General features: G+C 47.4%; 2 protein-coding genes across 9 annotated transcripts in view; both read left to right on the top strand.

Annotated features, from left to right (window-relative positions):
• Positions 1–1,688: 1,688 nt before the first annotated feature.
• LOC133360769 (zinc finger protein 239-like) lies at positions 1,689–9,493 on the top strand. 2 transcript variants are annotated; one of them, XM_061579632.1, is made up of 5 exons: positions 1,689–1,828; positions 3,280–3,379; positions 4,955–5,038; positions 5,543–5,680; positions 7,243–9,493. In XM_061579632.1, exons 2-5 carry the CDS (start codon positions 3,280–3,282, stop codon positions 8,070–8,072), a joined length of 1,152 nt encoding a protein of 383 aa, XP_061435616.1. In that variant the 5' UTR covers positions 1,689–1,828; the 3' UTR covers positions 8,073–9,493. The 2 variants fall into 2 exon arrangements, with proteins under 2 accessions (XP_061435616.1, XP_061435615.1); XM_061579631.1 differs by having other exon boundaries at positions 7,240–9,492.
• Positions 9,494–11,783: 2,290 nt separating this feature from the next.
• The window catches only part of LOC133360739 (oocyte zinc finger protein XlCOF6-like), a 134,818-nt gene continuing 122,840 nt past the window's right edge, over positions 11,784–23,761 (top strand). For 6 of the 7 annotated variants that reach the window (XR_009757296.1, XM_061579567.1, XM_061579561.1 and 3 more), the window contains exon 1: positions 21,965–22,604. Coding sequence is in view for 1 of the 7 variants with exons in the window: in XM_061579566.1 (XP_061435550.1) it covers positions 13,861–13,966; positions 15,539–15,688; positions 16,884–17,917 (1,290 nt within the window). In the remaining 6 variants the exon portion in view is untranslated. Of the gene's footprint in view, positions 11,861–13,856; positions 13,967–15,538; positions 15,689–16,883; positions 22,605–23,761 lie in introns of those variants that run through there. The other variant, XM_061579566.1, reaches the window with a different exon arrangement.

The following is a 23,761-nucleotide window of genomic DNA, read 5'->3' as shown; positions in this document are numbered from 1 at the left end:
GTGGATATTTAGAGGTTTATTAAATCCTTTATATTAAGTTCGCTTGCGTGCTTGCGTGCTTGCTTGCTTACGACCGTGCAAACTTTTCGGTCGTTTTTTAACCCACTTCCCGTGATCCAATCGAGCTGACATTTTGCACACAGACTCGTTGTGCGAGACAATTAATGTTCCTGAAAATTTTTTTTCAAAATTTTACACTGTTTAGGAAAAACAAATTAAATATTTAATTACCAATTGTTTAATACTGCAGACAATCATCTGACCCATAGGTGGCAGCCATCTCAAGGATGAGAGGACTCTAGCCGCCACGCATATAAAGGATTTAGAGTGAAAAACTTTGTTTTTACGGGTTATACTTATTTACACTGAGACCTCCTTTACCAGTGGCCTTTTGGCGTCATCTGGTCCAACACCAATGGAAACTAGGCTCGAAGAAAAGCTGTCTCGGGTGTGGACCAATCAACTTCAAGGACAGTACATATCATTATCAGAGGGTTTTCTTTTTGTTTGCATTTTGACTGCTTGTGTTGTGGTTATTGCAAACATGATGCTTTGTATAAAGGTGTCATTTTTTGTACCAGTTTAAAGGGTAAAAACCGACTACCATTTAGAGGTTGTTATGGTCTGCCGGAGAGTTTTAAATGTTTACATTTGATGGAGTCGTGATGTGGGCATTGTGAACTATTTATCTTATCTGTTATGGTTTATTATTGATTTATTTTACTTCTGACTTATTGTGTTTGTTGGAGAAGCGGCATTGTTGTTTGTTGATGTAACCCAATTTATGAGCTTCTTGGCTCACGGGGTATTTCAAAATAATTTATTCAACATGCATGTTTTTAAATCCTTTAAAAAAAGTTACGTCTTGAATAAAACGAGGTGTGAGAGCAGAGAGAACTTCAGTGGATGAGAACAGGGGCGGTTTCTTCATTAGGGCGATTGGGCGACGCACCACCAATGTCATTCAACCACAGAGTCACGCTAGCCGTCACTGTGCCTCTGGATATAGTCCAATCAGCGTCATGCTACGTTCTGTGGAGTACCGCCTCTTTTTGGGCGATTTCACTCTGGCTGAGAATCGCCCCGAGTGGCCCCATAGACTTACATTCAAAGATGTTTTTTTTCGAACGGGGGCGCTGCAATGCATTCTCTATGGCTTCCGGGAGGGCTCGCCCTAACGTGCTTACGTCATCATACGTGCTTACGTCATCATACGTAAGCACGTTTCATCCAACAATATAATTTGTCGCCACCTAGTGGAATCTTTAATAAAAGAAACTTGAGTGGTTTGTTTTAATAGTGAGTATAGAAACAAACAAGATGTATTGTAAGAGTCACTTTATTTTTCATTAATATTAAAGAAGTGAAGTTGCCTTTACATGCTTAAGCTGTTAATTTATACATTGCATCGGTGGACCTTATCCTTATCAATCATCCAGACATTTGCCCCCCCTGAGAGATATTGCAGGAGCCGCCACTGGATGAGAATAACCGTGACGTCGCCTCGGGACACGCAAATGGAGGCGTCTTGTTGCTGCATCTTGTCGCTTGCTGGGTGAGAATGGGAGGAGGGGTAATGGAAGGGGAGGGTGAGTAACGACGGGGGTGGTGGTGGTGAGTACCGTCTTGTCGCTCTATCTTGTCGCTTGCTGGGTGGTCAACGGCAGAAGAGGGGGACGCGAGGGGGGAGGTGGCCACAGACGGACCGCGCACAGACGCTGTTGACACAGAGAGGGGAGATACGGCAGCGAGACAGAGACGCCGAGACGCAAGGAGGAGACACGGAGAGGAAGAGAAGAGAGAGAAACGAGGAAACAAGAGAGACGCGGTAAAGAGATAGAGAGATAGAGAGAGCGGGAGAAATCGAATGTCAGGGCGGCGCTTGCCAGCTGCCTTCGTGAGCAGCAGCTGCTGGTGCGGCAGCTACATTTAGGAGCGGTCACGCAGCCCCCTCGATCTCGTCTCGGACTCCTCGTTCGTGCGCCTCGGTGGCTAGGAAATTTTAACTACCTAGCCTGGTATGCAGGAGGTCGTGGGTTCCATCCCAACCCTGACACTCCCTGCTGCTGTGTATTTGAAGCCTGCGTATCTCTTTTTCATCATCATCACGGTGGCTAGGAGATGTTAACTACCTCGCCTGGTATGGAGGAGGTCATGGGTTCAATCCCAACCCTGACACTCCCTGCTGCTGTGTATTTGGAGCCTGTGTCTCTCTTATCATCATCACGGTGGCTAGTACATTTTAACTACCTAGCCTGGTATGGAGGAGGTCATGGGTTCAATCCCAACCCTGACACTCCCTGCTGCTGTATATTTGGAGCCTGTGTCTCTCTTTCTCAGCATCATCACGGTGGCTAGCAGATGTTGACGACCTCGCCTGGTGTGCAGGAGGTCGTGGGTTCAATCCCAACCCTGACACTCCCTGCTGCTGTATATTTGGAGCCTGTGTCTCTCTTATCACGGTGGCTAGATGTTGACGACCTCGCCTGGTGTGCAGGAGGTCATGGGTTCAATCCCAACCATGACACTCCCTGCTGCTGTGTATTTGAAGCCTGCGTCTCTCTTTCTCATCATCATCACGGTGGCTAGGAGATGTTGATGACCTCGCCTGGTGTGCAGGAGGTCATGGGTTCAATTCCAACCATGACACTCCCTGCTGCTGTGTATTTGGAGCCTGCGTCTCTCTTTTTCATCATCATCACGGTGGCTAGCAGATGTTAACTACCTCGCCTGGTATGGAGGAGGTCGTGGGTTCAATCTCAACCTGACACTCCCTGCTGCAGTATATTTGGAGCCTGTGTCTCTCTTCCTCAGCATCATCACGGTGGCTAGGAGATGTTCACTACCTCGCCTGGTATGGAGGAAGTTGTGGGTTCGAGCCCAACCCTTACACCTGCCGCTGTATATTTGGAGTCTGCGTCTCTCTCCTCGTGGTCGCTTGGATTTTTCTCCGGGTCTTCCGGTTTTCCCCTCCAGATGTATAAACATGCGTTTAGAGTATTTGAATCTTATGGTGGGACCCCGGTTCTCACATAAACTGCGTTGTGACGTCATTTTATGTCTGTTGATGGCGAACGATACGACAATCTATTCCTCTTGACGAGCTCTACACGATGCGCTAATCAAAGTTTCAAAGTTTTGTTTCTTCTGCGCATTCGTCCTCGCTGCGCTTGGACGACATGACAACAGAATTATCCATATCCTGGATTCCAGCCGTGAACGGCAGTAAATCGTGGATGAAGCGGCACAGCCATGCTGCATTTCCTTTTGCTCCTTCAGATGGCTTCGAACTTTGAATTGCCCTTCATCAAACAAGAGAGTGAAGAGGAGCCAAGCCCGGCGATGTGTCCCGGCACAACGGTGAAGCATGAAGACGTCGGTGAGTCGGCATGAAATCATCAGCTGCCGTCACGTTACTCAGATAACTTAATTGCAGCACTGATTGACACCGCAGCAAAGCATGCTTAAATCCCCAGCTTGCTTCGTCTGAAACATTCCGCATTGTCACCAGAACTCTGATCCCCAAGCCCCGCGTGCAAGCAGCGACGTTTTAGTTGATCGCAAAAGACAACGTACATTGTTGATTTGGTCTCGGGACATTCAACTCAGGATTCTTGGTTCTTCTATATACGTGACTTTACCAAAAGAACCAAAAATATGAATTCCTGCAGTCACGAAAGTTGTAAGTCTAAATTCAACTCAGTTTTTACCTGAGAGGCCGGTTTAGTTGCAGGAATTGAGCAGTGGCGATTAGCTCGGTATCTTCAAGTGATGGTGTTAGTCCCTTCGCGAACCCACCCCAATCCACCTGCTCACCCTTTGGCTCTGTCACTGTTTAGTGAACCCAAGGACGAGGGGGAGCAGGTAGTTGAAGCGACACTTTTATTTAACAACACTAGTGTACAGGGTCTCTAACACAAAGGGGTAACGGCCCCTTACACCCGCTACCTGGGGAGGTATGGCCTCCGGGCTATCATACCTCCTCACACTCACACTGGGGACTACTCTGCACTCAGCCCTCCAGCTAGGGGCCCTAGGGGAGGCTATCCTGACCCGACCCAGCCAAGGTCCTCGGGTCTCGGCCACTGGCCCACTCAGTCTCGGCCCTTACAAGGATGTCGGGTCTGGGGGTACCCAGGATCCGACCACTGTCCCACCTCAGTCCTGGCCCTTAGAAGGACAGCGGGTCTGGGGGTCTCCGGGTCCTGCTCTAAGCCCGGTCTTCAGTCTTCGGTTTGAGGAACACTGCCAAACCTGGGTCAGGGGTCCGGCTTTTATACACCTGCCAGGGTCCCCATGCCCCTGGCCACACCTCCCTTCCAGAGAGTTCCAGAGAGACCTGGAATCTTCCCCCAGCCCTCCTCTTGGGGTCTGGGGAACCTTGGTGGCCCACACATCACACCCTACTGGTGAATGTTTGCTAGTGCAGGTAAGTACCCCGTTTATCGCGTGACATCTGCAATGATCGTAGGTGACTTAACCTCCTGTCCAATGACTTATCAATGAGAAGTCAGAAGTTGATTTTCCACCGAGTAAAGCCCGTAGAGCTAAGAAGCTCTTTTTTAAAAGGGCGACTTAACTGGCAGAAAGCATCGAAGCATTCCACAATTATAGATTACAAAAATAAATAGCAATTACGTTGTAAAATTACATTCATACTTTTTTAACTTTCGTGATTTTAAAAACAGAGTTAGTTTAAATGAGGACAGAGATGGCAGAATGGAGATGCGCTGATTGCAATGGAGCAGATTTGAATTGAAACAGGTTCCAACTTGTAGGTATTGTATGTTTAATCTTTTAAACAAAAATCATTTTGCAACTGTGCAACTTTACGTAGCCGAACACGTGGTGTGATTAAAATCTTACAATTGTGCCCATTCTTCTGTGCAGCATCTTGAGAAACTTGCATTGCATTTTAACTGTGTGGAGTGTCAATTGCACCATGCATGTGCAGGGGCAGTCGTGAAGCAAGAAGATGACTGGAGGCTGGGCGATAAGAAATGGAGGATTGTGGTGAAAACTGAAGTGGAGGAGAACGGTAAGAGTCCTGTCTCATCGGTAGGAGGAGCGAAGCAATGAGAAGATTGTGCCAAAGACACCCACGTAGCCCCCGAAGCCTTTAAGATTAACACCGTTGATTACGTACGGTGCGAAATAAGTTCTACATACAGACGGTTAATGTTGTCTTTACGTATATATGTTTCATTTTTTTCGCACCGTACGTATTCAACCGTGCTAATCGGAGTATCAGTACGGTTAAAAAAATATGACTATGAAGGATCGATTGATAGTGGGGGAGCGTTTGTCAGCCACGTGGGTGGCTGCCCACTTTACCGTGGTTGTTCCTCACGCCTCGAAAGTCATTCTCTCCCTTGGACAGCGAGGAGCGAACTCCGTGCAGCGTATTATAAAACTTAAATGATAATAAGAGTTTTAAGAAGAAACATCTCTGGCTGACCAGTTTTGAGTGCCTTGTGTTTTATGCATTCGATCTCCTGTTCTATCACAGACCACGATGCGCGTTTTTTTTCCTTGATTACAGCTCTCGATCTGAAGATCATTAAAGATGAAGGAGTCGGTGGGCCGCCAGAGACGATGAGGGATTCCCGTGGATATTTTTACACTCCAGACCAGAACTTCATTGAGGTGGAGTTGTCGGAGGAGGACATTGGAGAGGAAGGTGAGTTGCCTTTGATCGCATCACAGAGATGATGTCATGGTTTCCTTGCAGTCATATTCCAGATGTTCTTCGACTGGAATCTATGGATAGAGGTGAATAAACGACCTCATGAAATTCACCCTTCGTACGGCTGATACTAACGTAGAACAACGGCTATTTACATTGAGGTGGTTAACGAGCCAGATAATTGCATCAAGGGGGTAGCAGAACACTGTGATGATGCTTCCTTCACATTTGTGAATCGGGCATTGACCTGTTTGACATTCCATTGTTTTTCCAAATCGGTATGACGTACCACATCATGTCAGATAATGGGATCATGGGGTGGCTTTATCCAGTGGGCCGGGGTTATCGCCATGCCCAGTTATGCCCCAGACACAGCTCCACACAACACCGGTGGTGGTGAGTATCTGAATACACCGGTGTGTGTCCTAAACTCCCTGTGTCTTAATACACCGCCCAGAGAAGTACCACCAACCTCAGTGAGCCTTACCCGGCGTTGATCAAAGGTGTACACAACAGCAGCAACAACAACAACAACAATAGCAACAACAGCAGCAACAACAACAATAGCAACAGCAGCAACTACAACAGGAGCAACAATAGCAACTGCAACAACAACAATAGCAACAACATCTTGCGATGGCGATGCTGCGACTTCTGCTGCTGTTGCCTGGCTGTTTGCGGCTGAGCCCGGTTCTCCCGGTACTCCGGATGAGCAAGCCGAGCGGTCTGGTCAAGCAATTCCTCTTCTCTGGAGAATGGGGGACGGGGGGGGGGGTTATAACAGATACTTCTCTTGGCTTGGATCGACAAACCCAATTCTATCTCCCCCAAACTTCACTGATACTGCTGTGGGACTCACCAGCAGACTCGGCCCAGCAATGTGCTGAAGAAGGGGGGTGCTGGTCGACGACTCATCAGTTCAAACTACTCGAATTTCGCACCCCATTGTGCTACGATCTGCTGTGGAAATGCTGACCCCTACCCTGACCATGTGCATCACTTGTTGCAATTCCTCGCACGTGGTTGTGCTCCAGATCTGGGTCAATTCTTCTTCCACCCTAGCATCCACACGATCGCGGAAGAACGCCCTCACTGCTGCACTGCTGCTGATGTTGGGTATCGAGCCAAAACCATGGACCAGGGCTCCTCAGCTTTGGATCAGTCAACGCACGCTCCATAGTCAACAAGACAAAGACGGCCACTGCATCGCGTGCATTCAGATGTGCTTCTGTGGCCGTTTGGAACGCTCTTCCTTCCGATATTAGGAAGTCACTGGAGCAATGCACTTTTAAATCATCATCTAGATGGAAAACTCATTTCTTTAGAACTGCTTTTTTGTGTTTAGTTTCTTGTCCTTACCCCGCACATAGATTAGCACGGTTGGCCACGTATGGGTGCGGAAGAAGTTAAACATACGTAAGTATATACTATCAGTATTCTGGTTGACGTTACCGGCCAGTACTTGATCCAGTATTTTACTATTTCTGCTATATCTGTCTGTTCTTCTCGTGTCAATTAATGTGACTATGCATTTGCGTTTTTAAACTGTGCAGCAGATGAAGCGAACAAGTGGGAACCCCTGTGCGAGGAGTGTGGGGAAGGCAGACGCTTCAAAGCAAAACGCGCCAGCAGCAAGACCCCTCAAGCCTGCACGCGGTGCGGGAAGACACTTGAAGGCGCCGCACTTTGCACGACAGTGACTACCGATGGGAGGAAGCATATATGCAAGGAGTGCGGGAAGGGATTTGCGCATCGTTCCAACTTGGAGAAGCACACGAGGACGCACACTGGCGAGAAGCCGTACGCGTGCAGCGAGTGTGGGAAGGCCTTCGCGCAACGTTCTCAATTAAACCTCCACTCGGCGACGCACACCGGCGAAAAGCCGCACGTGTGCAAGGAGTGCGGGAAGGGGTTCGCGCACCGTTCCAACCTGGAGAAACACACGAGGACGCACACTGGCGAGAAGCCGTATGTGTGCCATGAGTGCGGGAAGGCCTTCGCGCAACGTTCTCAGTTAAACCTGCACTCTGCGACGCACACTGGCGAAAAGCCGCACGTGTGCAAGGAGTGCGGCCAGGGGTTTGCGCATCGGTCCAACTTGGAGAAGCACACGAGGACGCACACCGGCGAGAAGCCGTACGTGTGTGACGAGTGCGGGAAGGGATTTACACGGCGAGAGCACTTAAAGGTGCATTGTATCACGCACACTGCCGAGTGGCCGCATGTGTGCAGCGAGTGTGGCAAGGGCTTCGCACAACGCTCCCAGTTAGTCTTGCACTCCGCAACGCACGCTGGCGAGAAGCCGCACGCATGCCAGGAGTGCGGGAGGGGGTTTTCACGAATCTCCTCGTTAAGGAAACATTCTCTGACGCACATTCCGGAGTGAGAGCCCCGAATCACGGTTTTGTCTCGATTCAAAGTTATGGTGAACGTTACTTTATATATAACGCCAAACCAGGGACATCCAGTTGCTATTGTCTCACCGTGTACTCTCAACTAAATGTATTCGATATGCAGCAATGCACCTTCTCTAAATGTTTGAATGAAATTGGGATCACAATTTCATTCACGTATGAATGTGTTTTGCTCTTGTGGTAGTCTATCATGATTGAAATCTTGTGGCATATGTAATGGAGAATAAGCTGTAATGCTGCAGGTTCAGCAGTAGTCTCCAACTTATCAAGAACGAGCACCAATTACCAGGTCATAAGTATTACATAACATGGTTGACCAATCAGAGCCATCCCTTGACCGCACCCAGGCATCGATCAGCCTGCCATTGAATCCGTACCAGATGCAAAATTCCTCTGGTACGGCCATGGAGAGCTCAAACCAATTGGTCAAAAAATATGTTCAAGAATGTAGGAGCACTGGCCAATGGCTGATGGTATCATGGGTCTTGACTAGGTCAATAAAGCAGAGATATTGCACACTGTCATAGATATGATCATCCTGAAAATTGGTGAGCTGGGCTATGTTCATATGGACTAGCGGAGCAACAACTGGTTACAGTTTTCTCAGGGAACATAGGAGAGGCTAGTTGATGGTGTCTAAAGCATTCGTGAGGGGGGGAAAAACACGAAGAATCCATGGCCTGATAGAGATATTGGTCATTGACGATGCAGGTCAGTCTCTGTAATGGAATTGGTATCGATTGGATTAGAGGGTTGAGCTTATCGTGTGTGATTCCACATTAAATACTTCCGGAGTTATTTTAAATGGTATTGAGGGAGAGACGTTTGGAGAGGTGGGAGAAGATAACTAAATGAACGGGAAGTTCGAGGTAGGATGATCTTTGCTGGGATGTTGGGTTCCAATGTGCATTTTTTTAAGCCTGCATCGCTATCAATACACTTGTGGAAGAGTCGTAGGTGAATTAGGCATTCTTGAACACACTGCTGAGCAGAAATCTGTAAGATATTTTTTTTTCCATTCGGATTAAATTGTGAATGGTTTTAGCTTTTAGTTATTTTATATTTTACCCATGTATTTATAAGATGTGGCAAATGAATGGGAAACAAATCCAAGTCTGGTCTTCCAGTTTAGCCCAGGTGTTGAGCGTATCCTCTCTCAAACCTTTGCCAAGTTCGACTGCGGGGATATTCCGGAGTTGAAGTGAATTCTTGGACATGCCCAAGGAAAATAACCAGTCAGAAAACACGACAGCATGTAATCTGGCGGAGACCCAGTGAGATATCTCACTTCAATTAGTTAAGATGCCCGAGAGCTGTGCATAGGAAAAGCTTGAGAGAAGATCTCGACACGTGGCTTAACCCCAAGACCACAACTGGTATATGAAAAATCGATGTATTAAATAAAACATTTTTAAAAATATCAATTTCTGTCCATTAAAAAAATATGCATATAATTGTTTTAGTGTCCAGCCAATGGACCATCCAGAGCAACACCTCGTACCACCCAGAATATACTTTAACCAATGTAACAGCTCAAACACCAATCCCCTACATGCCTTACCTCACAATAAGACACGCCGTCCTATAGATCGCGCACGCAAACAAGAGGCCACATCACAGCACCATTGCAAATCGGTCCAGGCATGAGGGATGGAAACCAAAGAAGATGACATCACCCGAAGTATCAGACATCCTACATTCCAAGGAAAAACAAATCAGATCCCATACATCGTGACTGGTCAGCTACACTTGTGGATTCTTGCTTTTCGATACCCAAGGCATTCGCTTGTCACACAATTCCAGTCCCTTCTCTCGACTCACGCCAGCCACTTTTAATCAGATTCCTTACACGTGTTTCCACTCCCCCGTCCCTTCTCAAGACGAACTCGAGGTATTTAAACTGGTTTCTGTTTGGCCCTTGCCACCAATTTTCAATGGCAAAAGCATATTTTTTGGTTGGCTAATGTTAATTGCATACATTTAAATTACAATGTAGGTGCATTGTTTCCATGAGTGCTATGGAAATGTGATTGAGAAGCGTGGACAGACGAAGAACAAAATATATCTTAATGTAATTCCAAACAATGGATGTTTGGAATTACACTAAGAGACCAGAGAGGGGAACACGGAAGATTGCGGAACAGATGCAATGCATAGGCACCGTTATTGAGGTCTTTGTATGAAGGTGGAGTGAGCATTCTCTTAACCAACAGCCAGAGCAGGTAAGGGTCTCAGCCCTTTTTCCATCACACCCAGCTCCCTCCTTCATCCACAGCTCTCTCTCCACAGCTCTCTCTCTCTCCACAACCTCTCTCCTCCCCAACACCCGGAGACAGGTAAGGGTCCCAACCTTTTCTCCATCACACGCAGCTCCCTCCTTCATCCACAGCTTTCTCCGTATTACTCCTGCCGACGTTCTCTCATTTTATCTCCACGGCCCCCTCTCCCATTCCCTCCCTCTCCCGTAATCGCTGTCTTCCCATTCCCAGCTACCAATCCCCTTCATTCTCTTCCCTCCCATCGCCCCTCCACTCCTTCCCTAACCCGCTCGTGATCCTTAAGTGGGTGCCGCGGTGGATAGGAGATGTTAACTACCTCGTCTGGTATACGGGAGGTCGTGGGTTCGATCCAGACCCTGACACTGCCTACTGCTGTCTATTTGCAGTCTGCGTCTCATCATCATCATGGTGGCTAGGAAATGTTAACTACCTCGTCTGGTATACAGGAGGTCGTGGGTTCGATCCCGACCCTGACCCCTGTTGTATGTTTTGAGTTGGCATGTTATTTCCGTGATCACGTGGATTTTGTTTTAGGCCTCCGGTTTTTCCCCTCCAAATTTCAAATCGGCATCGCACGTTTCGAGTATTTGTCGGCTGCTATAAATGCCCACACAATGATACATTGGCCACTTCGTTGAGCTATTATTTGTGATAGGTGACTCCTGAAAAAGAGCTTCATAGCTAAGGGGGGGGGGGGGGGCTTACTTCATAAAACTAAAAAATATACTTTAGTTTCACAGTTTAAAATAAATGACGTCATGCGATTTTGGACGATTTTTGACCCCCCCCCCCCATCGTCACACGGCGTCACAAAAAGTCAGACCCCCCACCCCTCAAATATTACGTCACAAAGCTCTGCCCCCCCCCCCCCCCCTAGGTGCGTAACGTCATTTATGGACGGCCCCTAATTGCATTTTTTTTGGGGGGGGGGGGCAGACATTTGTGACGATGTGTGACGAGGGGGGGGGGGGTGAGAAATGTGACGTCACATCAAAATGCGCAACTTTAAACAAATATAGACAACACGTTCTACTTAATTAAATAGACTTTTAAATAAACGTTTTCTCCTACAACATCAGAGTGCAGCGCCACATTAAATGCGCACTACAATGACAATAGTTTAAAGCGATTTGAAGCATGTTTTATTTATTTTGGGGGGGGGGGGGGTAGGGCAGAGCTTTGTGACGTCATATTTGAGGGGTGGGGGGGTGTCTGACTTTTTGTGACGTCGTGTGACGAAAGAGGGGGGGGGGTCAAAAATCCTCCAAAATAACGTGACGTCATTTATGGACGGCCCCTTGAGATTCGCTAAAACCTGGACTAGGAACACACAACTTGCTGGGTGTTGTGGCTGCATCTTGTCTCTCTCGATGGGATTCAAGAGATTGGCAGCCGCCGTCACTTCCGCGTCTTGTTCCGCAACTCGTCGCTTTGCTGCGTGGTCACCGCCGCTGCTGCTGCTGATTTGGAAAGACCCGCAGGTTGGTGGTGAAATTCACTCAAGACGAGAGGTGAATTCACACTCACACCACCATTCACTCTCTCTCTGTGTCTCTTGCACCGTGTCCACTGCTATCACGAGAAGTGAATTCACACACTCACACCGCCATTCACTCTCTCTCTCTGTCTCTCTTGCACCCTGTTCTGTTGCCACGAGAAGTGAATTCACACTCACACCACCATTACCTGTCTCTCTGTCTCTCTTGCACCCTGTTCTGTTGCCACGAGAAGTGAATTCACACTCACACCACCATTAACTCTCTCTCTGTCTCTCTTGCACCCTGTTCTGTTGCCACGAGAGGCGAATTCACACTCACACCGCCATTCACTCTCTCTCTGTGTCTCTTGCACCGTGTCCACTGCTATCACGAGAGGCGAATTCACACTCACACCGCCATTCACTCTCTCTCTGCGTCTCTTGCACCGTGTCCACTGCTATCACGAGAAGTGAATTCACACACTCACACCGCCATTAACTCTCTCTCTGTCTCTCTTGCACCCTGTTCTGTTGCCACGAGAGGCGAATTCACACTCACACCACCATTCACTCTCTCTGTGTCTCTTGCACCGTGTCTACTGCTATCACGAGAAGTGAATTCACACACTTACACCACCATTAACTCTCTCTCTGTCTCTCTTGCACCCTGTTCTGTTGGCACGAGAGGTGAATTCACACTCAACACCACCATTACCTGTCTCTCTGTCTCTCTTGCACCCTGTTCTGTTGCCACGAGAAGTGAATTCACACTCACACCACCATTAACTCTCTCTCTGTCTCTCTTGCACCCTGTTCTGTTGCCACGAGAAGTGAATTCACACTCACACCACCATTACCTGTCTCTCTGTCTCTCTTGCACCCTGTTCTGTTGCCACGAGAAGTGAATTCACACTCACACCACCATTCACTCTCTTGCACCGTGCTCACTGCTGTTACACAAGAGGTGAATCCACATTCACATTGCCTCTTAATTATCTGCTAAATAGCTTGTTCTGAGATCGGAATCAGAATCCTGTATTTATAGTGGAGGAATCTGATGAGCTATAAAGCGCTTTTTTTTCCCCCCACAGATGCTAAGTCGATGAAAGTTAGCCAGGTTCGGTACTATCCACGCCGGCTTTAATAGGCTAATAATAGGAGCTCGCAAACAACGATTTGCCCCAAGGGGCCGTCCATAAATGACGTCACGCGATTTTGACACTGCCTACTGCTGTCTATTTGCAGTCTGCGTCTCATCATCATCACGGTGGCTAGGAAATGTTAACTACCTCGTCTGGTATACAGGAGGTCGTGGGTTCGATCCCGACCCTGACCCCTGTTGTATGTTTTGAGTTGGCATGTTATTTCCGTGATCACGTGGATTTTGTTTTAGGCCTCAGGTTTTTCCCCTCCAAATTTCAAATCGACATCGCACGTTTCGAGTATTTGTCGGCTGCTATAAATGCCCAGCAAATACCCTCTATCGCCGTTAGGGGCCGTCCATAAATGACGTCACGCGATTTTGGACGATTTTTGGCTCCCCCTCCCCTCTCTAGTCACACGGCGTCACAAAAAGTCAGACCCCCCCCCTCAAATATGACGTCACAAAGCTCTGCCCCCCTCCATAAAAATATATCAATCATGCTTCAAATCGCTTTAAACTATTGTCATTGTAGTGCGTATTTAATGTGCCGTTGCCCTCTAATGTTGTAGGAGAAAACATTTATTAAAAATTCTATTTAATTAAGTAGAACGTGTTGTCTATATTTATTTAAAGTTGCGCATTTTGATGTGACGTCATATTTCTCAAACCCCCCCCCCCCCCTCGTCACACATCGTCACAAATGTCTGACTCCCCCCCCCCAGGTGCATGACGTCATTTATGGACGGTCCCCAACAAGCTATTTAGGATACGCACGGGGATATTTGACCTTGGCGTTATGTGTTAGGCATCCACTTGGGTGTCTGCATAGTCCTTGTTTTTTTGTTTTTCTCCCCAGCACGATGGCTTCTCGGATTGAGATGACGTCCATCAAACAAGAGAATGAGGACAACGCGAGCCACGCGGCCTGTCCGGACGTGGCGGTGGTGGTGAAACGTGAGGATGCTGGTGAGACCGATCGGGAGTCGGTGACAGCGTCTCCTCCATAACTCTCTGACGCCTGCTTTCCACGAACTAATTAAAACTTATTTATATTTTTTATTGTACCAAGTGCAAGGCCCCACTGAGCTGCTATGTCGCTTTTTTTTCAGAAGCGACATTGGCCATCACGAATGATAGCTCAACGAAGTGGGGTTTTTCATCATCGTCGTCATCATGTGGACATTTGAACCTTATGGCGGTACCCCGGGGTGCCAAATAATACAAAATGGCCGAGGCAATTAAATATTTTATTTTTTTGCCAGGGGTTGTACTTAACTCTGCGACTGGAGTACCAATCCGAAATCAGTGCCACTCCGCGATATTGAAATGACATACAGCATAAAAATATGTTATCGAAAAATTCAACAGCGAATAGTGCATCGTGTTCAGCTTGTCGAGATAAGTCCATTGCCGCATCGCCGACCATCAACAGACTAAAAATGACTGCATCACGGACATTGTGCGAGAGCCGGGGTATTATGGTATCCCGGGGTACCGCCATAAGGTTCAGTTATAGTAGCAGCCAAATAATCGGGAATTCGTGAATGTTGAATCTACATGTGGAGGGGAAAAACCGGATAACCCCGGAGAAAAATCCATGCGACCAAGGGGAGTGAGAGAGAGAGACGCGAAAACTTCAAATATACAGCAGCAGACGTCAGGGTCGGGATCGAACCCATGACCTCCTGCATACCAGGCGAGGTAGTCAACATCTCCTAGACACCGTGATGATGATGAGAGACGCAGACTCCAAATCTACAGCAGCAGGCATCGTCAGGGTCGGCATCGAACCCACGACCTCCTGTATACCAGGCGAGGAAATTAACGTCTCCTCGCCACCGTGGCACTCAATGACTGGGAACCAATGGTTGGCAGTCTAGGGGCAGCCCAGTTCAACAAAGACTTAAGGTTCTGGTCCTCAGGAGTTTATTCCGTGTTTAGCCCCCTCAGTTAATTCCTGAACACTTCATAGTCAGAGTGGATGGCTTGTTTTGGTTGTTTTTTTGTATTGCTATCCTGGATCTTTATTATTATTTTATAACATACCAGGTAAGCCCCCAATAAAGATCCAGGTTAGTAATAAAAGACAACCAAGCGATCGATATTATTCAACTCTGCCACCAAGAGAGCATTGGTCCATATCAATGTGGCAGTTCAAATCCACTGCTGTAAATAAATAACTGCTGATTAGTTCAGCATCTGAATATTTATTTTTACTGGAGGAATCTGATTAGCTATAAAGCTCTTTTGTTTACAGATATCCAGTAGGGGGCACGGGGTAAGAACGTTACAACAACAAATAGTGCAAAAACACGACACAAGTGCAAAGTACGAGAAAGGTAAACAAATCACCCAAACTTCGTACAAATACAACACTAAACCATCCCCATCCTACCAGGCAAAGCCCCACTGAATTGAACACCTTAGACTACATTGTGTAGAAGTTTGGAGGCTGAACTCCTCGTGTGCCCTGTTCTTATAGCTGCGAGATAACCACATCGTGAACGACTGTGCTTCTTTTCTCTCTCTAAACTGCAGCTCAGGATTTGAGGATTGTTAAACCCGAGCGAGAGCGAGGCGGCGAGAAGCCAGAGCAGATGGGCGCCTCCCGTGGACTTGTGGACGACGCTCGTGACAGGAACGTTGTCGACGTCGAGCTATCAGAGGAGGAGGAAGACATCGGTGAAAGTGAGTTCCCTTTCATCTCAACTTCTCCTCCTTCTTCTGCAAGACGGTCAACCGTATTTATTTCAAATTTAAATGTAATATCACCTCCACTCAAAACATTTTACACTCAAAAAATATTTGTAAAGACATCTAAATAATGCTAATAGGGTTTTTCCCCTTTTTTTCTGGCAACAAAACTGACACCTTTTGCAAGCAATCATGTTTACATTAACCACAATACTTGCAGTCAAATGCAAACAAAAAATAATACTCTGGTAATCTAAATAATGGTCAAGTAAAAGCCATGAGAAAATAGTGAGCCTTGCACTCCCTCCTAAAAAACACTGAGGCTTGTAGCATGCAGGATCACCGCCAGCAAGGCATTCCAGATTCTTGGGCCAACACTTGAGAAGGCCTGACCCCCCCAGCATTGAGCGCAAGAGCCGAGACTGGGAGAGTAGTAGCAGGTCCTGCTCTGAAGAGCGTAGTGTATAAACCCCAGACGTATGACAGATCAGCCAGGCCTGCAGGTACATTGATCCAAGACCATGCAGAGCTTTATAGACCAGAATGGCTAACTTATACTGAATGCGAATGCATTCAGCCCGCCGCATTTTGCGCTAATTAAAGTCGCGTCAAGACACGCGGAAGGCCCGCATGAAGGGCATTACCGTAATCAAAGCGAGTCGATACGAATGCACGAGTCAACGACTCAAGGTCACGATCTGACGGGAAAAGGCGCAAACCGCGGAGTTTGCGGAGATGAAAGAAAGTAGACTTGACCACAGCCGCCACTTGCTCTCGCGTATTTAGGCTGCAGTCAAATAGAACCCCTAGGGTTTTGTACCTTGCACAAGGCGCTAAGCTGAACCCTGTTAATAAGCGGAAGTTCGATCCCGCACTGATAATGTCGAGGCGTTATGATGTCACACCCCTATGTGATGTCATAATACCTCCTGTGCACATGATGCTATGACATGAAGATATTAGGTGACACGTGATCTCACGTGGCCTGCCAGTAATATCCAAGTTTTATTATGCGGACGGTCGGATAAAGAAAGTTGAAGAGCCCTGCCCTAGAGTATGGGACAAAGTATGTGGGTGATGTTGATTTAACAATGCTGAAACCATGCCACAAATTACTTTTTTTTCATATACATTGAGCCTACGTGTTTTTTTTTTCTCTTTCCATTTTGGAAAACTGCGGGCGATGAAGGACGTGCAAAGGGACTACTTTGCGAAGAGTGCGACGAGGACTTTGGAGGACGATTCGGAGCACGGCTGGATAGAGAGAAAAGCACCGGCCAGCAGACACCGCCAGGCTGCATGCGGTGTGGGAGGAAGCCTAAAGGCTCTGCACCGTCCGTGAATCGGAAGGAATGTACTGTAAAGAAGCTGTGCCTGAGGGTAAGGCTTAAGAAGATTTCTGTACCAGCGGATAAAATGGGAGGGCATAGAGTGCCGAAGGCGGCGGGCGAGAAGCCACACAAGTGCACGGAGTGCGCGAAGTCGTTCTCCAAGCGGTCCAATTTAGAGATACACTGCAGGACGCACACGGGCGAGAGGCCGCACGTGTGCGAGGAGTGCGGCAAGGGGTTTACACAGCGCTCTAACCTGGACACTCACTCTCGGACGCACACGGGCGAGAAGCCGCACGAGTGCGGCGAGTGCGGGAAACGATTCACGCGTCACTCCAATTTGGAGATACACTGCAGGACGCACACCGGCGAGAGGCCGCACGTGTGCCCCGAGTGTGGGAAGGGGTTTACGGCTCACGGTGATTTAAATAAGCATTCTCGAACGCACACGGGCGAGAAGCCGTTCGTGTGCGAGGAGTGCGGGAAGAAGTTCTCGAAGCGTTACAACTTAGAGGCCCACTATCGACTGCACAGTGGGGAGAAGCCACACATCTGCAAGGAGTGCGGGGAGAGGTTTTCGAAGCGCTCCACCTTGGAGAAACACTCGAGGACGCACACGGGCGAGAGGCCGTACATGTGCGAGGAGTGCGGCAAGAGGTTCACGCAGCGCTACAATTTAGAGATGCACTCCAGGACGCACACGGGCGAGAAGCCGCACCTGTGCAACGAGTGCGGCAAAGGGTTCTCGCAGCGCTCCACTTTAAAGAAACATTCTATAACGCACACGGGCGAGAGGCCGCACATGTGCCAAAGGTGCGGAAAGGGTTTTACGACGCGCACTTACTTAAATAAGCATTCTGGAACGCATGCAAGTGAGACGCTAACATCTTGAAAGGAGTGTCGCAAGGGAATAAAATCGCACAACGTGCAATTTCAATGTTTCCCGACCGTGGAAACCATAGTGGTATGAAGCTATATGGTCACTTGTAAATAGTTAAAAATAGTTCCTAAATGCATGGATCAGAAGCGTAAGAATCAATTCAATACCTGAAAAAGTTTTACGTCTAATCTACTATATCTCCGATGTTTATCTTTAATTGATAGCTGCTTATGACCAAATCGCCTGGCACCTCGCATCTGCCCAATCACCAGATGTCAGAAACTAAGTGAGTTTGAGCCTGGATCGTGCTTTGATGGGTGACCACAGTGCGTATGCAGGTCTCTGTCGGACTATCGGGACACGTGGTAGGCAGCAGAGATCCATTCATTCATTCACGCCGCGTAGTTAGCGAAGGACCCGTTGTGCAACTTGCGACAGCATTCGCACGAACTGCTCTTGGCCGCCATACGCCGGCGTCTGGAGTGATTTGTTTGATCCACGAATCGCGGGGGGCGACGCCGTTCCTTTGAGGGTCGCGGTCCGCTCTGAGCGTCGACCACCAACTGAAGCGAGAGGGCAATTTGCTGCGGGAGTTTGCACGTCGGAGACGGGGGGGGGGGGGGCAATGTGGCCAAGCAAAGTGACACGACAGCCGTTCCCTCACCAACTGAGCTCTCGATTGCTAAGGAAACCGGTCAAGTCACAGATGCTAATGGTGATCTTTCTGTCAGAATCGAAGCCCCCAACTCCCGGATGCCAAGAAGGGTGTCTTTGGCATCGCAGTGTGGAAGGGAGGACGACTAGCAGCCCGATACCAAATCGGCTTGAAACGATGTCCAGGTCCCTCCGCACCGGAGTACAACAACAACACTGACTAATCACAGCCACTGGTAGATTCTCAATTTGGTGCAGCAGATAGCAGTCACTGAAATCCATCACTCTGTAAATGATGATAAAACACCACAAAAGGCAAATGTGTGGAAGTTGGAAAAATACATATAAGTGACAATCAGGAAGAGACAACTTCCATTATGTCCAGCATGCATGTTATTTGATCTCCACATTGAAAGTACAATGCTCTCGGCTTTATCCGGGACCACCAGCTCTAATGAGTTGAATGTGTGGACGCATTATCTTTTAGACCACAAACTGCACAGTTGACCACACCAACTGATGGAACGGTCAAATTTTTAACTCGTATCTGTCATCTGTTATTTGAATGGTCCGATTTGTATATGTGTATTTGAATTGATGCATTATTTTAAAATAAAAAAATCACACGATCATATTTATATCTGTAAACGTAACTTAGCATTTGTGTACTCAAGACCTGTTTTGTGAATTGCAGAATTTCAAATAAAGATAATACAAAACCTCGTTAAAAAAATCTATTTCCATCACTGGGTGGGGGATGGTAATCTTCACGCTAAGATGCTCATCGCATAACTAATACTATCACTTTGGCCTTTGTATCGTTTATGAAATTTCAAATACCGATCTATTAATGTCCGCACTTACGAACGAATCGTGCATCCAAAAATGGGAGGGATGGGGCTGGGTGGAGAGGGGAGGGTGGGGAGGGGTTGGGTGGAGAGGGGAGGGTGGGGAGGGGCTGGGTGGGGTGGCTGGGGCTGGGTGGGTAGTGGGAGGGGTAGGGCTGGGTGGGGAGGGGAGGGGCCTTATAAAACTCAACGTTTAACCTACTCACGCCGGCTTGTGCCCGCCCTCACAGTCGGCCATATTTGCGGAATACACCACGCCGCCATAGACCCTGGCCATTGACCGAGCAACCCAACGTTCCTACCAGCTCCCTCCGCAGGAATGTGTTTTATTAAGAGCACACAGGGCGATACACTTGGTAACGTGGCTACACCTCGACTGTCCAAACACGCAGCCCATCTCCGTCCTGCACTACGCTGGTGGGTTGACAAGCGTAGCGGTGGCGACGGAGCTGGTCTTGCAGAAGAACAGCCACGTGGTCGAAGACGAAGAGATGACGACGGCAGCGACGCAACCAGGACCCAGACCCCACACTAACAGCCCCGAAGCTCTGGTGCGGTGCTCCTTATATCTGCCTGGCGTGGCCAAGCTCCAGCTCTGGCCACGCCCCCTTTCTAGAACCTTCTAGACCCTTCGGGATGGTTCCCGGAACTTCTCGACTGACTCCGCCCTTGATCTTTACCCCAGATACGCCCCTTCATAATAAGGCATGATGTAATGCAGCTATAACCGTAATTACCCTTACAGGCTGTCAGGGGTCACCCTGTCATTACACATCTAATAGACCAGTGTTTTTTGTTGTTGTTTTACATCTAATAGACCACTCTGATAATGTGCACTGTCCGAGTTGTGTTTTTTGTTTGTATTATGACTGCAGGTATTGTGGTCTATGCAAACATGACTCCATGTAAAAAAGGTGTCAGTTTTGTTGCCAGATAAAAGGGTAAAAACCCAATTATATTTTTACTGGCAAATGAGGTTCCGATGAAACAAATATTGTTTCATCAAACCCTCTGTGTTTATTCACATACATTTTTTTACGATTTAGAACCAAAAGGGTGCAAGGCTGCAGTAAAGGTTAAGAACCACTGTATTATTAGACCTTCCATCCTTCATGAATGATTGTGCTTATTATTATTACAGGGCTGGATTTTAATCACTTCAAATTTGAGGGAGGAGCCAATGAGAGACCGGCGGTGACGGGGAGTTCCCCGTGGGTGCCCGGCCACTACAGACCAGAACTTTGTCGAGGTGGAGTTGGATGAGGAGGACGTTGGCGAAGGAGAGGTCGCCGAGAGAGAGGAAAGAAAAAAAAACGCTTTCTCAGGAGGATTTATACACAGTTCTGGCGAATCGCCTGACGAGGCTGGTGGTTGTCGTAATTACCGGTGAAAACGTCGCGGTACTCAAATTTGTAAATGTTGCTGTGGGTTTTGCTCTCCAACACACAACCGGTTAGTGGTGAAGTCGTAACTAATTGGCACATTTTGTTTACGTGACAAACCGTATTACTTATTAATTGGCTGTGTCGAGTGGTGGCGGGTTTAACTAAACGTTTATATTTATGCAATCTAACCCAAAAAAAACTATTATAGTTTTCTTGTTTTATGTACATATGTATGTTGAATTTCTTTCACACATATTAAGCACAAAAAGCATTTTAAAAAAATGAGTTTGCCAATCTATTCTTTTCCTAAAGTAATATTTTTGTATACTGATAATTGTTCCGCTCGGTTTTACCTTTTTTAGGCTCGTGAAGTTTGTTCCGTATTCATTTATTGTTAAATGGAGGATATAGTTGTAAGACAAATACAGTTTAAATATTAACTTAAAGCTTTTGTGACCAGAAGAATTCATATTCCTTGGGTCTCTCGGTAAAGTCACGTAGATAGATTCAAAGAAAATAACAAAAACCTACGACGTTTCGATCGCAACACAAGCGGGCATCATCAGGAAAAGGGGGTTAGCCTCTAAAGACAAACTGTTTCTAAAGGTTTAAAATGGGCATAGACCAAGTGTCAGCAGCATGGGGGCGGGGCAGCTAATGTTAATGTAAGAGATGGGCAGCGACAGCGCTGGTGGTGGGTTTCCACCAATTAAAAGGCTGCCAGGTAAAAATTTGCATGTTAATGTAAGATCGGGGAGCGGCCTCCAAGGCGAGCAGCACTTGACCCTACAGCCCGTGTGGGCTACACGGGGGACCTTTGTGTTGTGTATGTGTTCACAGCACTTGCCCCTACAGCCCGTGTGGGCTACACGGGGGACCTTTGTCTGTCTGTGTGTGTGTGCTTACAGCACTTGCCCCGACAGTCCGTGTAATCTACACGGGGGACCTTTGTCCGTGTGTGCTCACAGCACTTGCCCCTACAGTCCGTGCAGGCTACACGGGGGACCTTTGTCTTTGTGTGTGTGCTAACAGCCCTTGCCCCTACAGCCCGTGTGATCTACACGGGGGACCTTTGTGTGTGAGTGTGCTCACAGCACTTGGCCCTACAGCCCGTGTGGACTACACGGGGGACCTTTGTCAATGCACTGAGCCAGCAGGCAGCATGGAGTAGAAAGGGAATTGTTATTAATTTGTAATCTCTGTGTGTGTGTGTGGCGTTTGAATGCGATCGCTGCATTGCTTGTGAATGTTAATCATCTTCATAATTTAACCATTTATTTATTTTATATATATATATTTTAAAGTGGTAAATAAAACCACGCAGGCACAACATCCCTCGTGTCCTGGCGGGCCCCGGGCCCAAGCGCAAGCCCAGGGCCTGCCTTGCCTGATTTCGCTGCCGGAAAAAATCCCTCGACTCCCGGCGGGCACGGTGGGCCCGTGCCAGGGCCTGCCTTGCCTGATTTCGCTGCCGGAACACATCCCTCGTATCCCGGCGGGCACGGTGGGCCCGCGCTAGGGCCTGCCTTGCCTGATTTCGCTGCCGGAACACATCCCTCGTATCCCGGCGGGCACGGTGGGCCCGCACCAGGGCCTGCCTTGCCTGATTTCGCTGCCGGAAAAAATCCCTCGACTCCCGGCGGGCACGGTGGGCCCGTGCCAGGGCCTGCCTTGCCTGATTTCGCTGCCGGAACAAATCCCTCGTATCCCGGCGGGCACGGTGGGCCCGCGCCAGGGCCTGCCTTGCCTGATTTCGCTGCCGGAGATCTCGCGCGCCTCGCCGGGCGACGGAGTCCGCCGGGTGAGGCCGAGGTAGGTCCAATACGGTTATGTGACCGATGTGATTTGTTTGTGGGCTGATAAAATCCACGCGTGTTCGTCATTCTGCCGCTTAAGTTTAAATTGTACCTCGTCTCTCATTGCAATCGTAGACGCGCGTGTTGATTTAAATTGTTTTGATGCCCTGATCCACTGCTTCGTGAAGTATACTCTTAGTTCTTTCGGTAAAGTCACGTAGGTAAAAAATGAAATGAAAATTAATAAAAATAAATTAAACAATTTTAATTTCATTTTTTACCTACATGGTGACTTTACCGAAAGAACTAAGAGTATGAATCCTTGCAGTCACGAAAGCTTCAAATCTAGAATTGCTTCGTAAAGGTTGACACGTCTCGAACGTGCATGTCACACACAGCGCTGTACTGTATTATTATTTTACATAGATATTACAATACGTAGCGTGGACACTACATATTATTGCTACGGTTTTACTATTTTTTAAACTATGTTCAGTTTACCAGGTGTAAGCCCCCCCCCCCCTTACTGAGCTGCTATGTCTCTTGTTTTAGAAGGCGACCTGATCATCAGAAATTATATTTCGACCCAAGTGGCTTCTCGTCTTCATCATCAATCTTGATTTGAAGCTTTCGTGACTGCAGGAATCCGTAGTCTTTGGTTCTTTCGGTAAAGTCACGTAGGTATAAAATAAAGTAAATATACCTACGTGACTTTACCGAAAGAACCAAAGAGTAGCATCATCATCATCGCGTGGAAATTTATAGCAGCGGTCTAATACTCTATAGCAGAGGCTGGTGGAATGCACAATTATTGCATACCGTGATCATAATAATATTAACTTGACCGGGCATGGTCTAGTTAAAACTATAAAACTACTGTATAAATTTGGTTTTGTTATTATTACTACACACTTTTATTGAACTTTCCGTGTTATCTGTTTATATTTTTTTGGAATATTTGAAAGCTTTCATATCTTCGGATCTACGCAGCCCTACAAAGCTAATATTTTAAATATATTTTTAATTATTATATAAAAATATATTGCTTATATATTTATAATATATTTTTCTTATTTTATTATTTCCCTTCTAAGTGACTTTTTCGAAAGAACCAAGAATATGAATCCATGCAGTCACGAAAGCTTTAAATAAAAATAAATGTTAATAATTAAT

The sequence above is a fragment of the Lethenteron reissneri genome, chromosome 69, assembly GCF_015708825.2.
Source record: "Lethenteron reissneri isolate LAM-NWPU_2019-01 chromosome 69, ASM1570882v1, whole genome shotgun sequence".
Lineage (NCBI taxonomy): Eukaryota > Metazoa > Chordata > Hyperoartia > Petromyzontiformes > Petromyzontidae > Lethenteron > Lethenteron reissneri.
This window is presented reverse-complemented; position numbering and strand designations above follow the sequence as displayed.

What these genes read in the sequence shown, in the direction of transcription:
- LOC133360769 (XM_061579631.1), top strand. Translation starts at nt 3,280, where the DNA reads ATGGCTTCGAACTTTGAATTGCCCTTCATCAAACAAGAGAGTGAAGAG. An exon ending in GGTGAAGCATGAAGACGTCG is followed by an intron (nt 3,380 to 4,954) that starts GTGAGTCGGCAT and finishes ATGCATGTGCAG; the next exon opens with GGGCAGTCGTGAAGCAAGAA. An exon ending in GGAGGACATTGGAGAGGAAG is followed by an intron (nt 5,681 to 7,239) that starts GTGAGTTGCCTT and finishes TAAACTGTGCAG; the next exon opens with CAGATGAAGCGAACAAGTGG.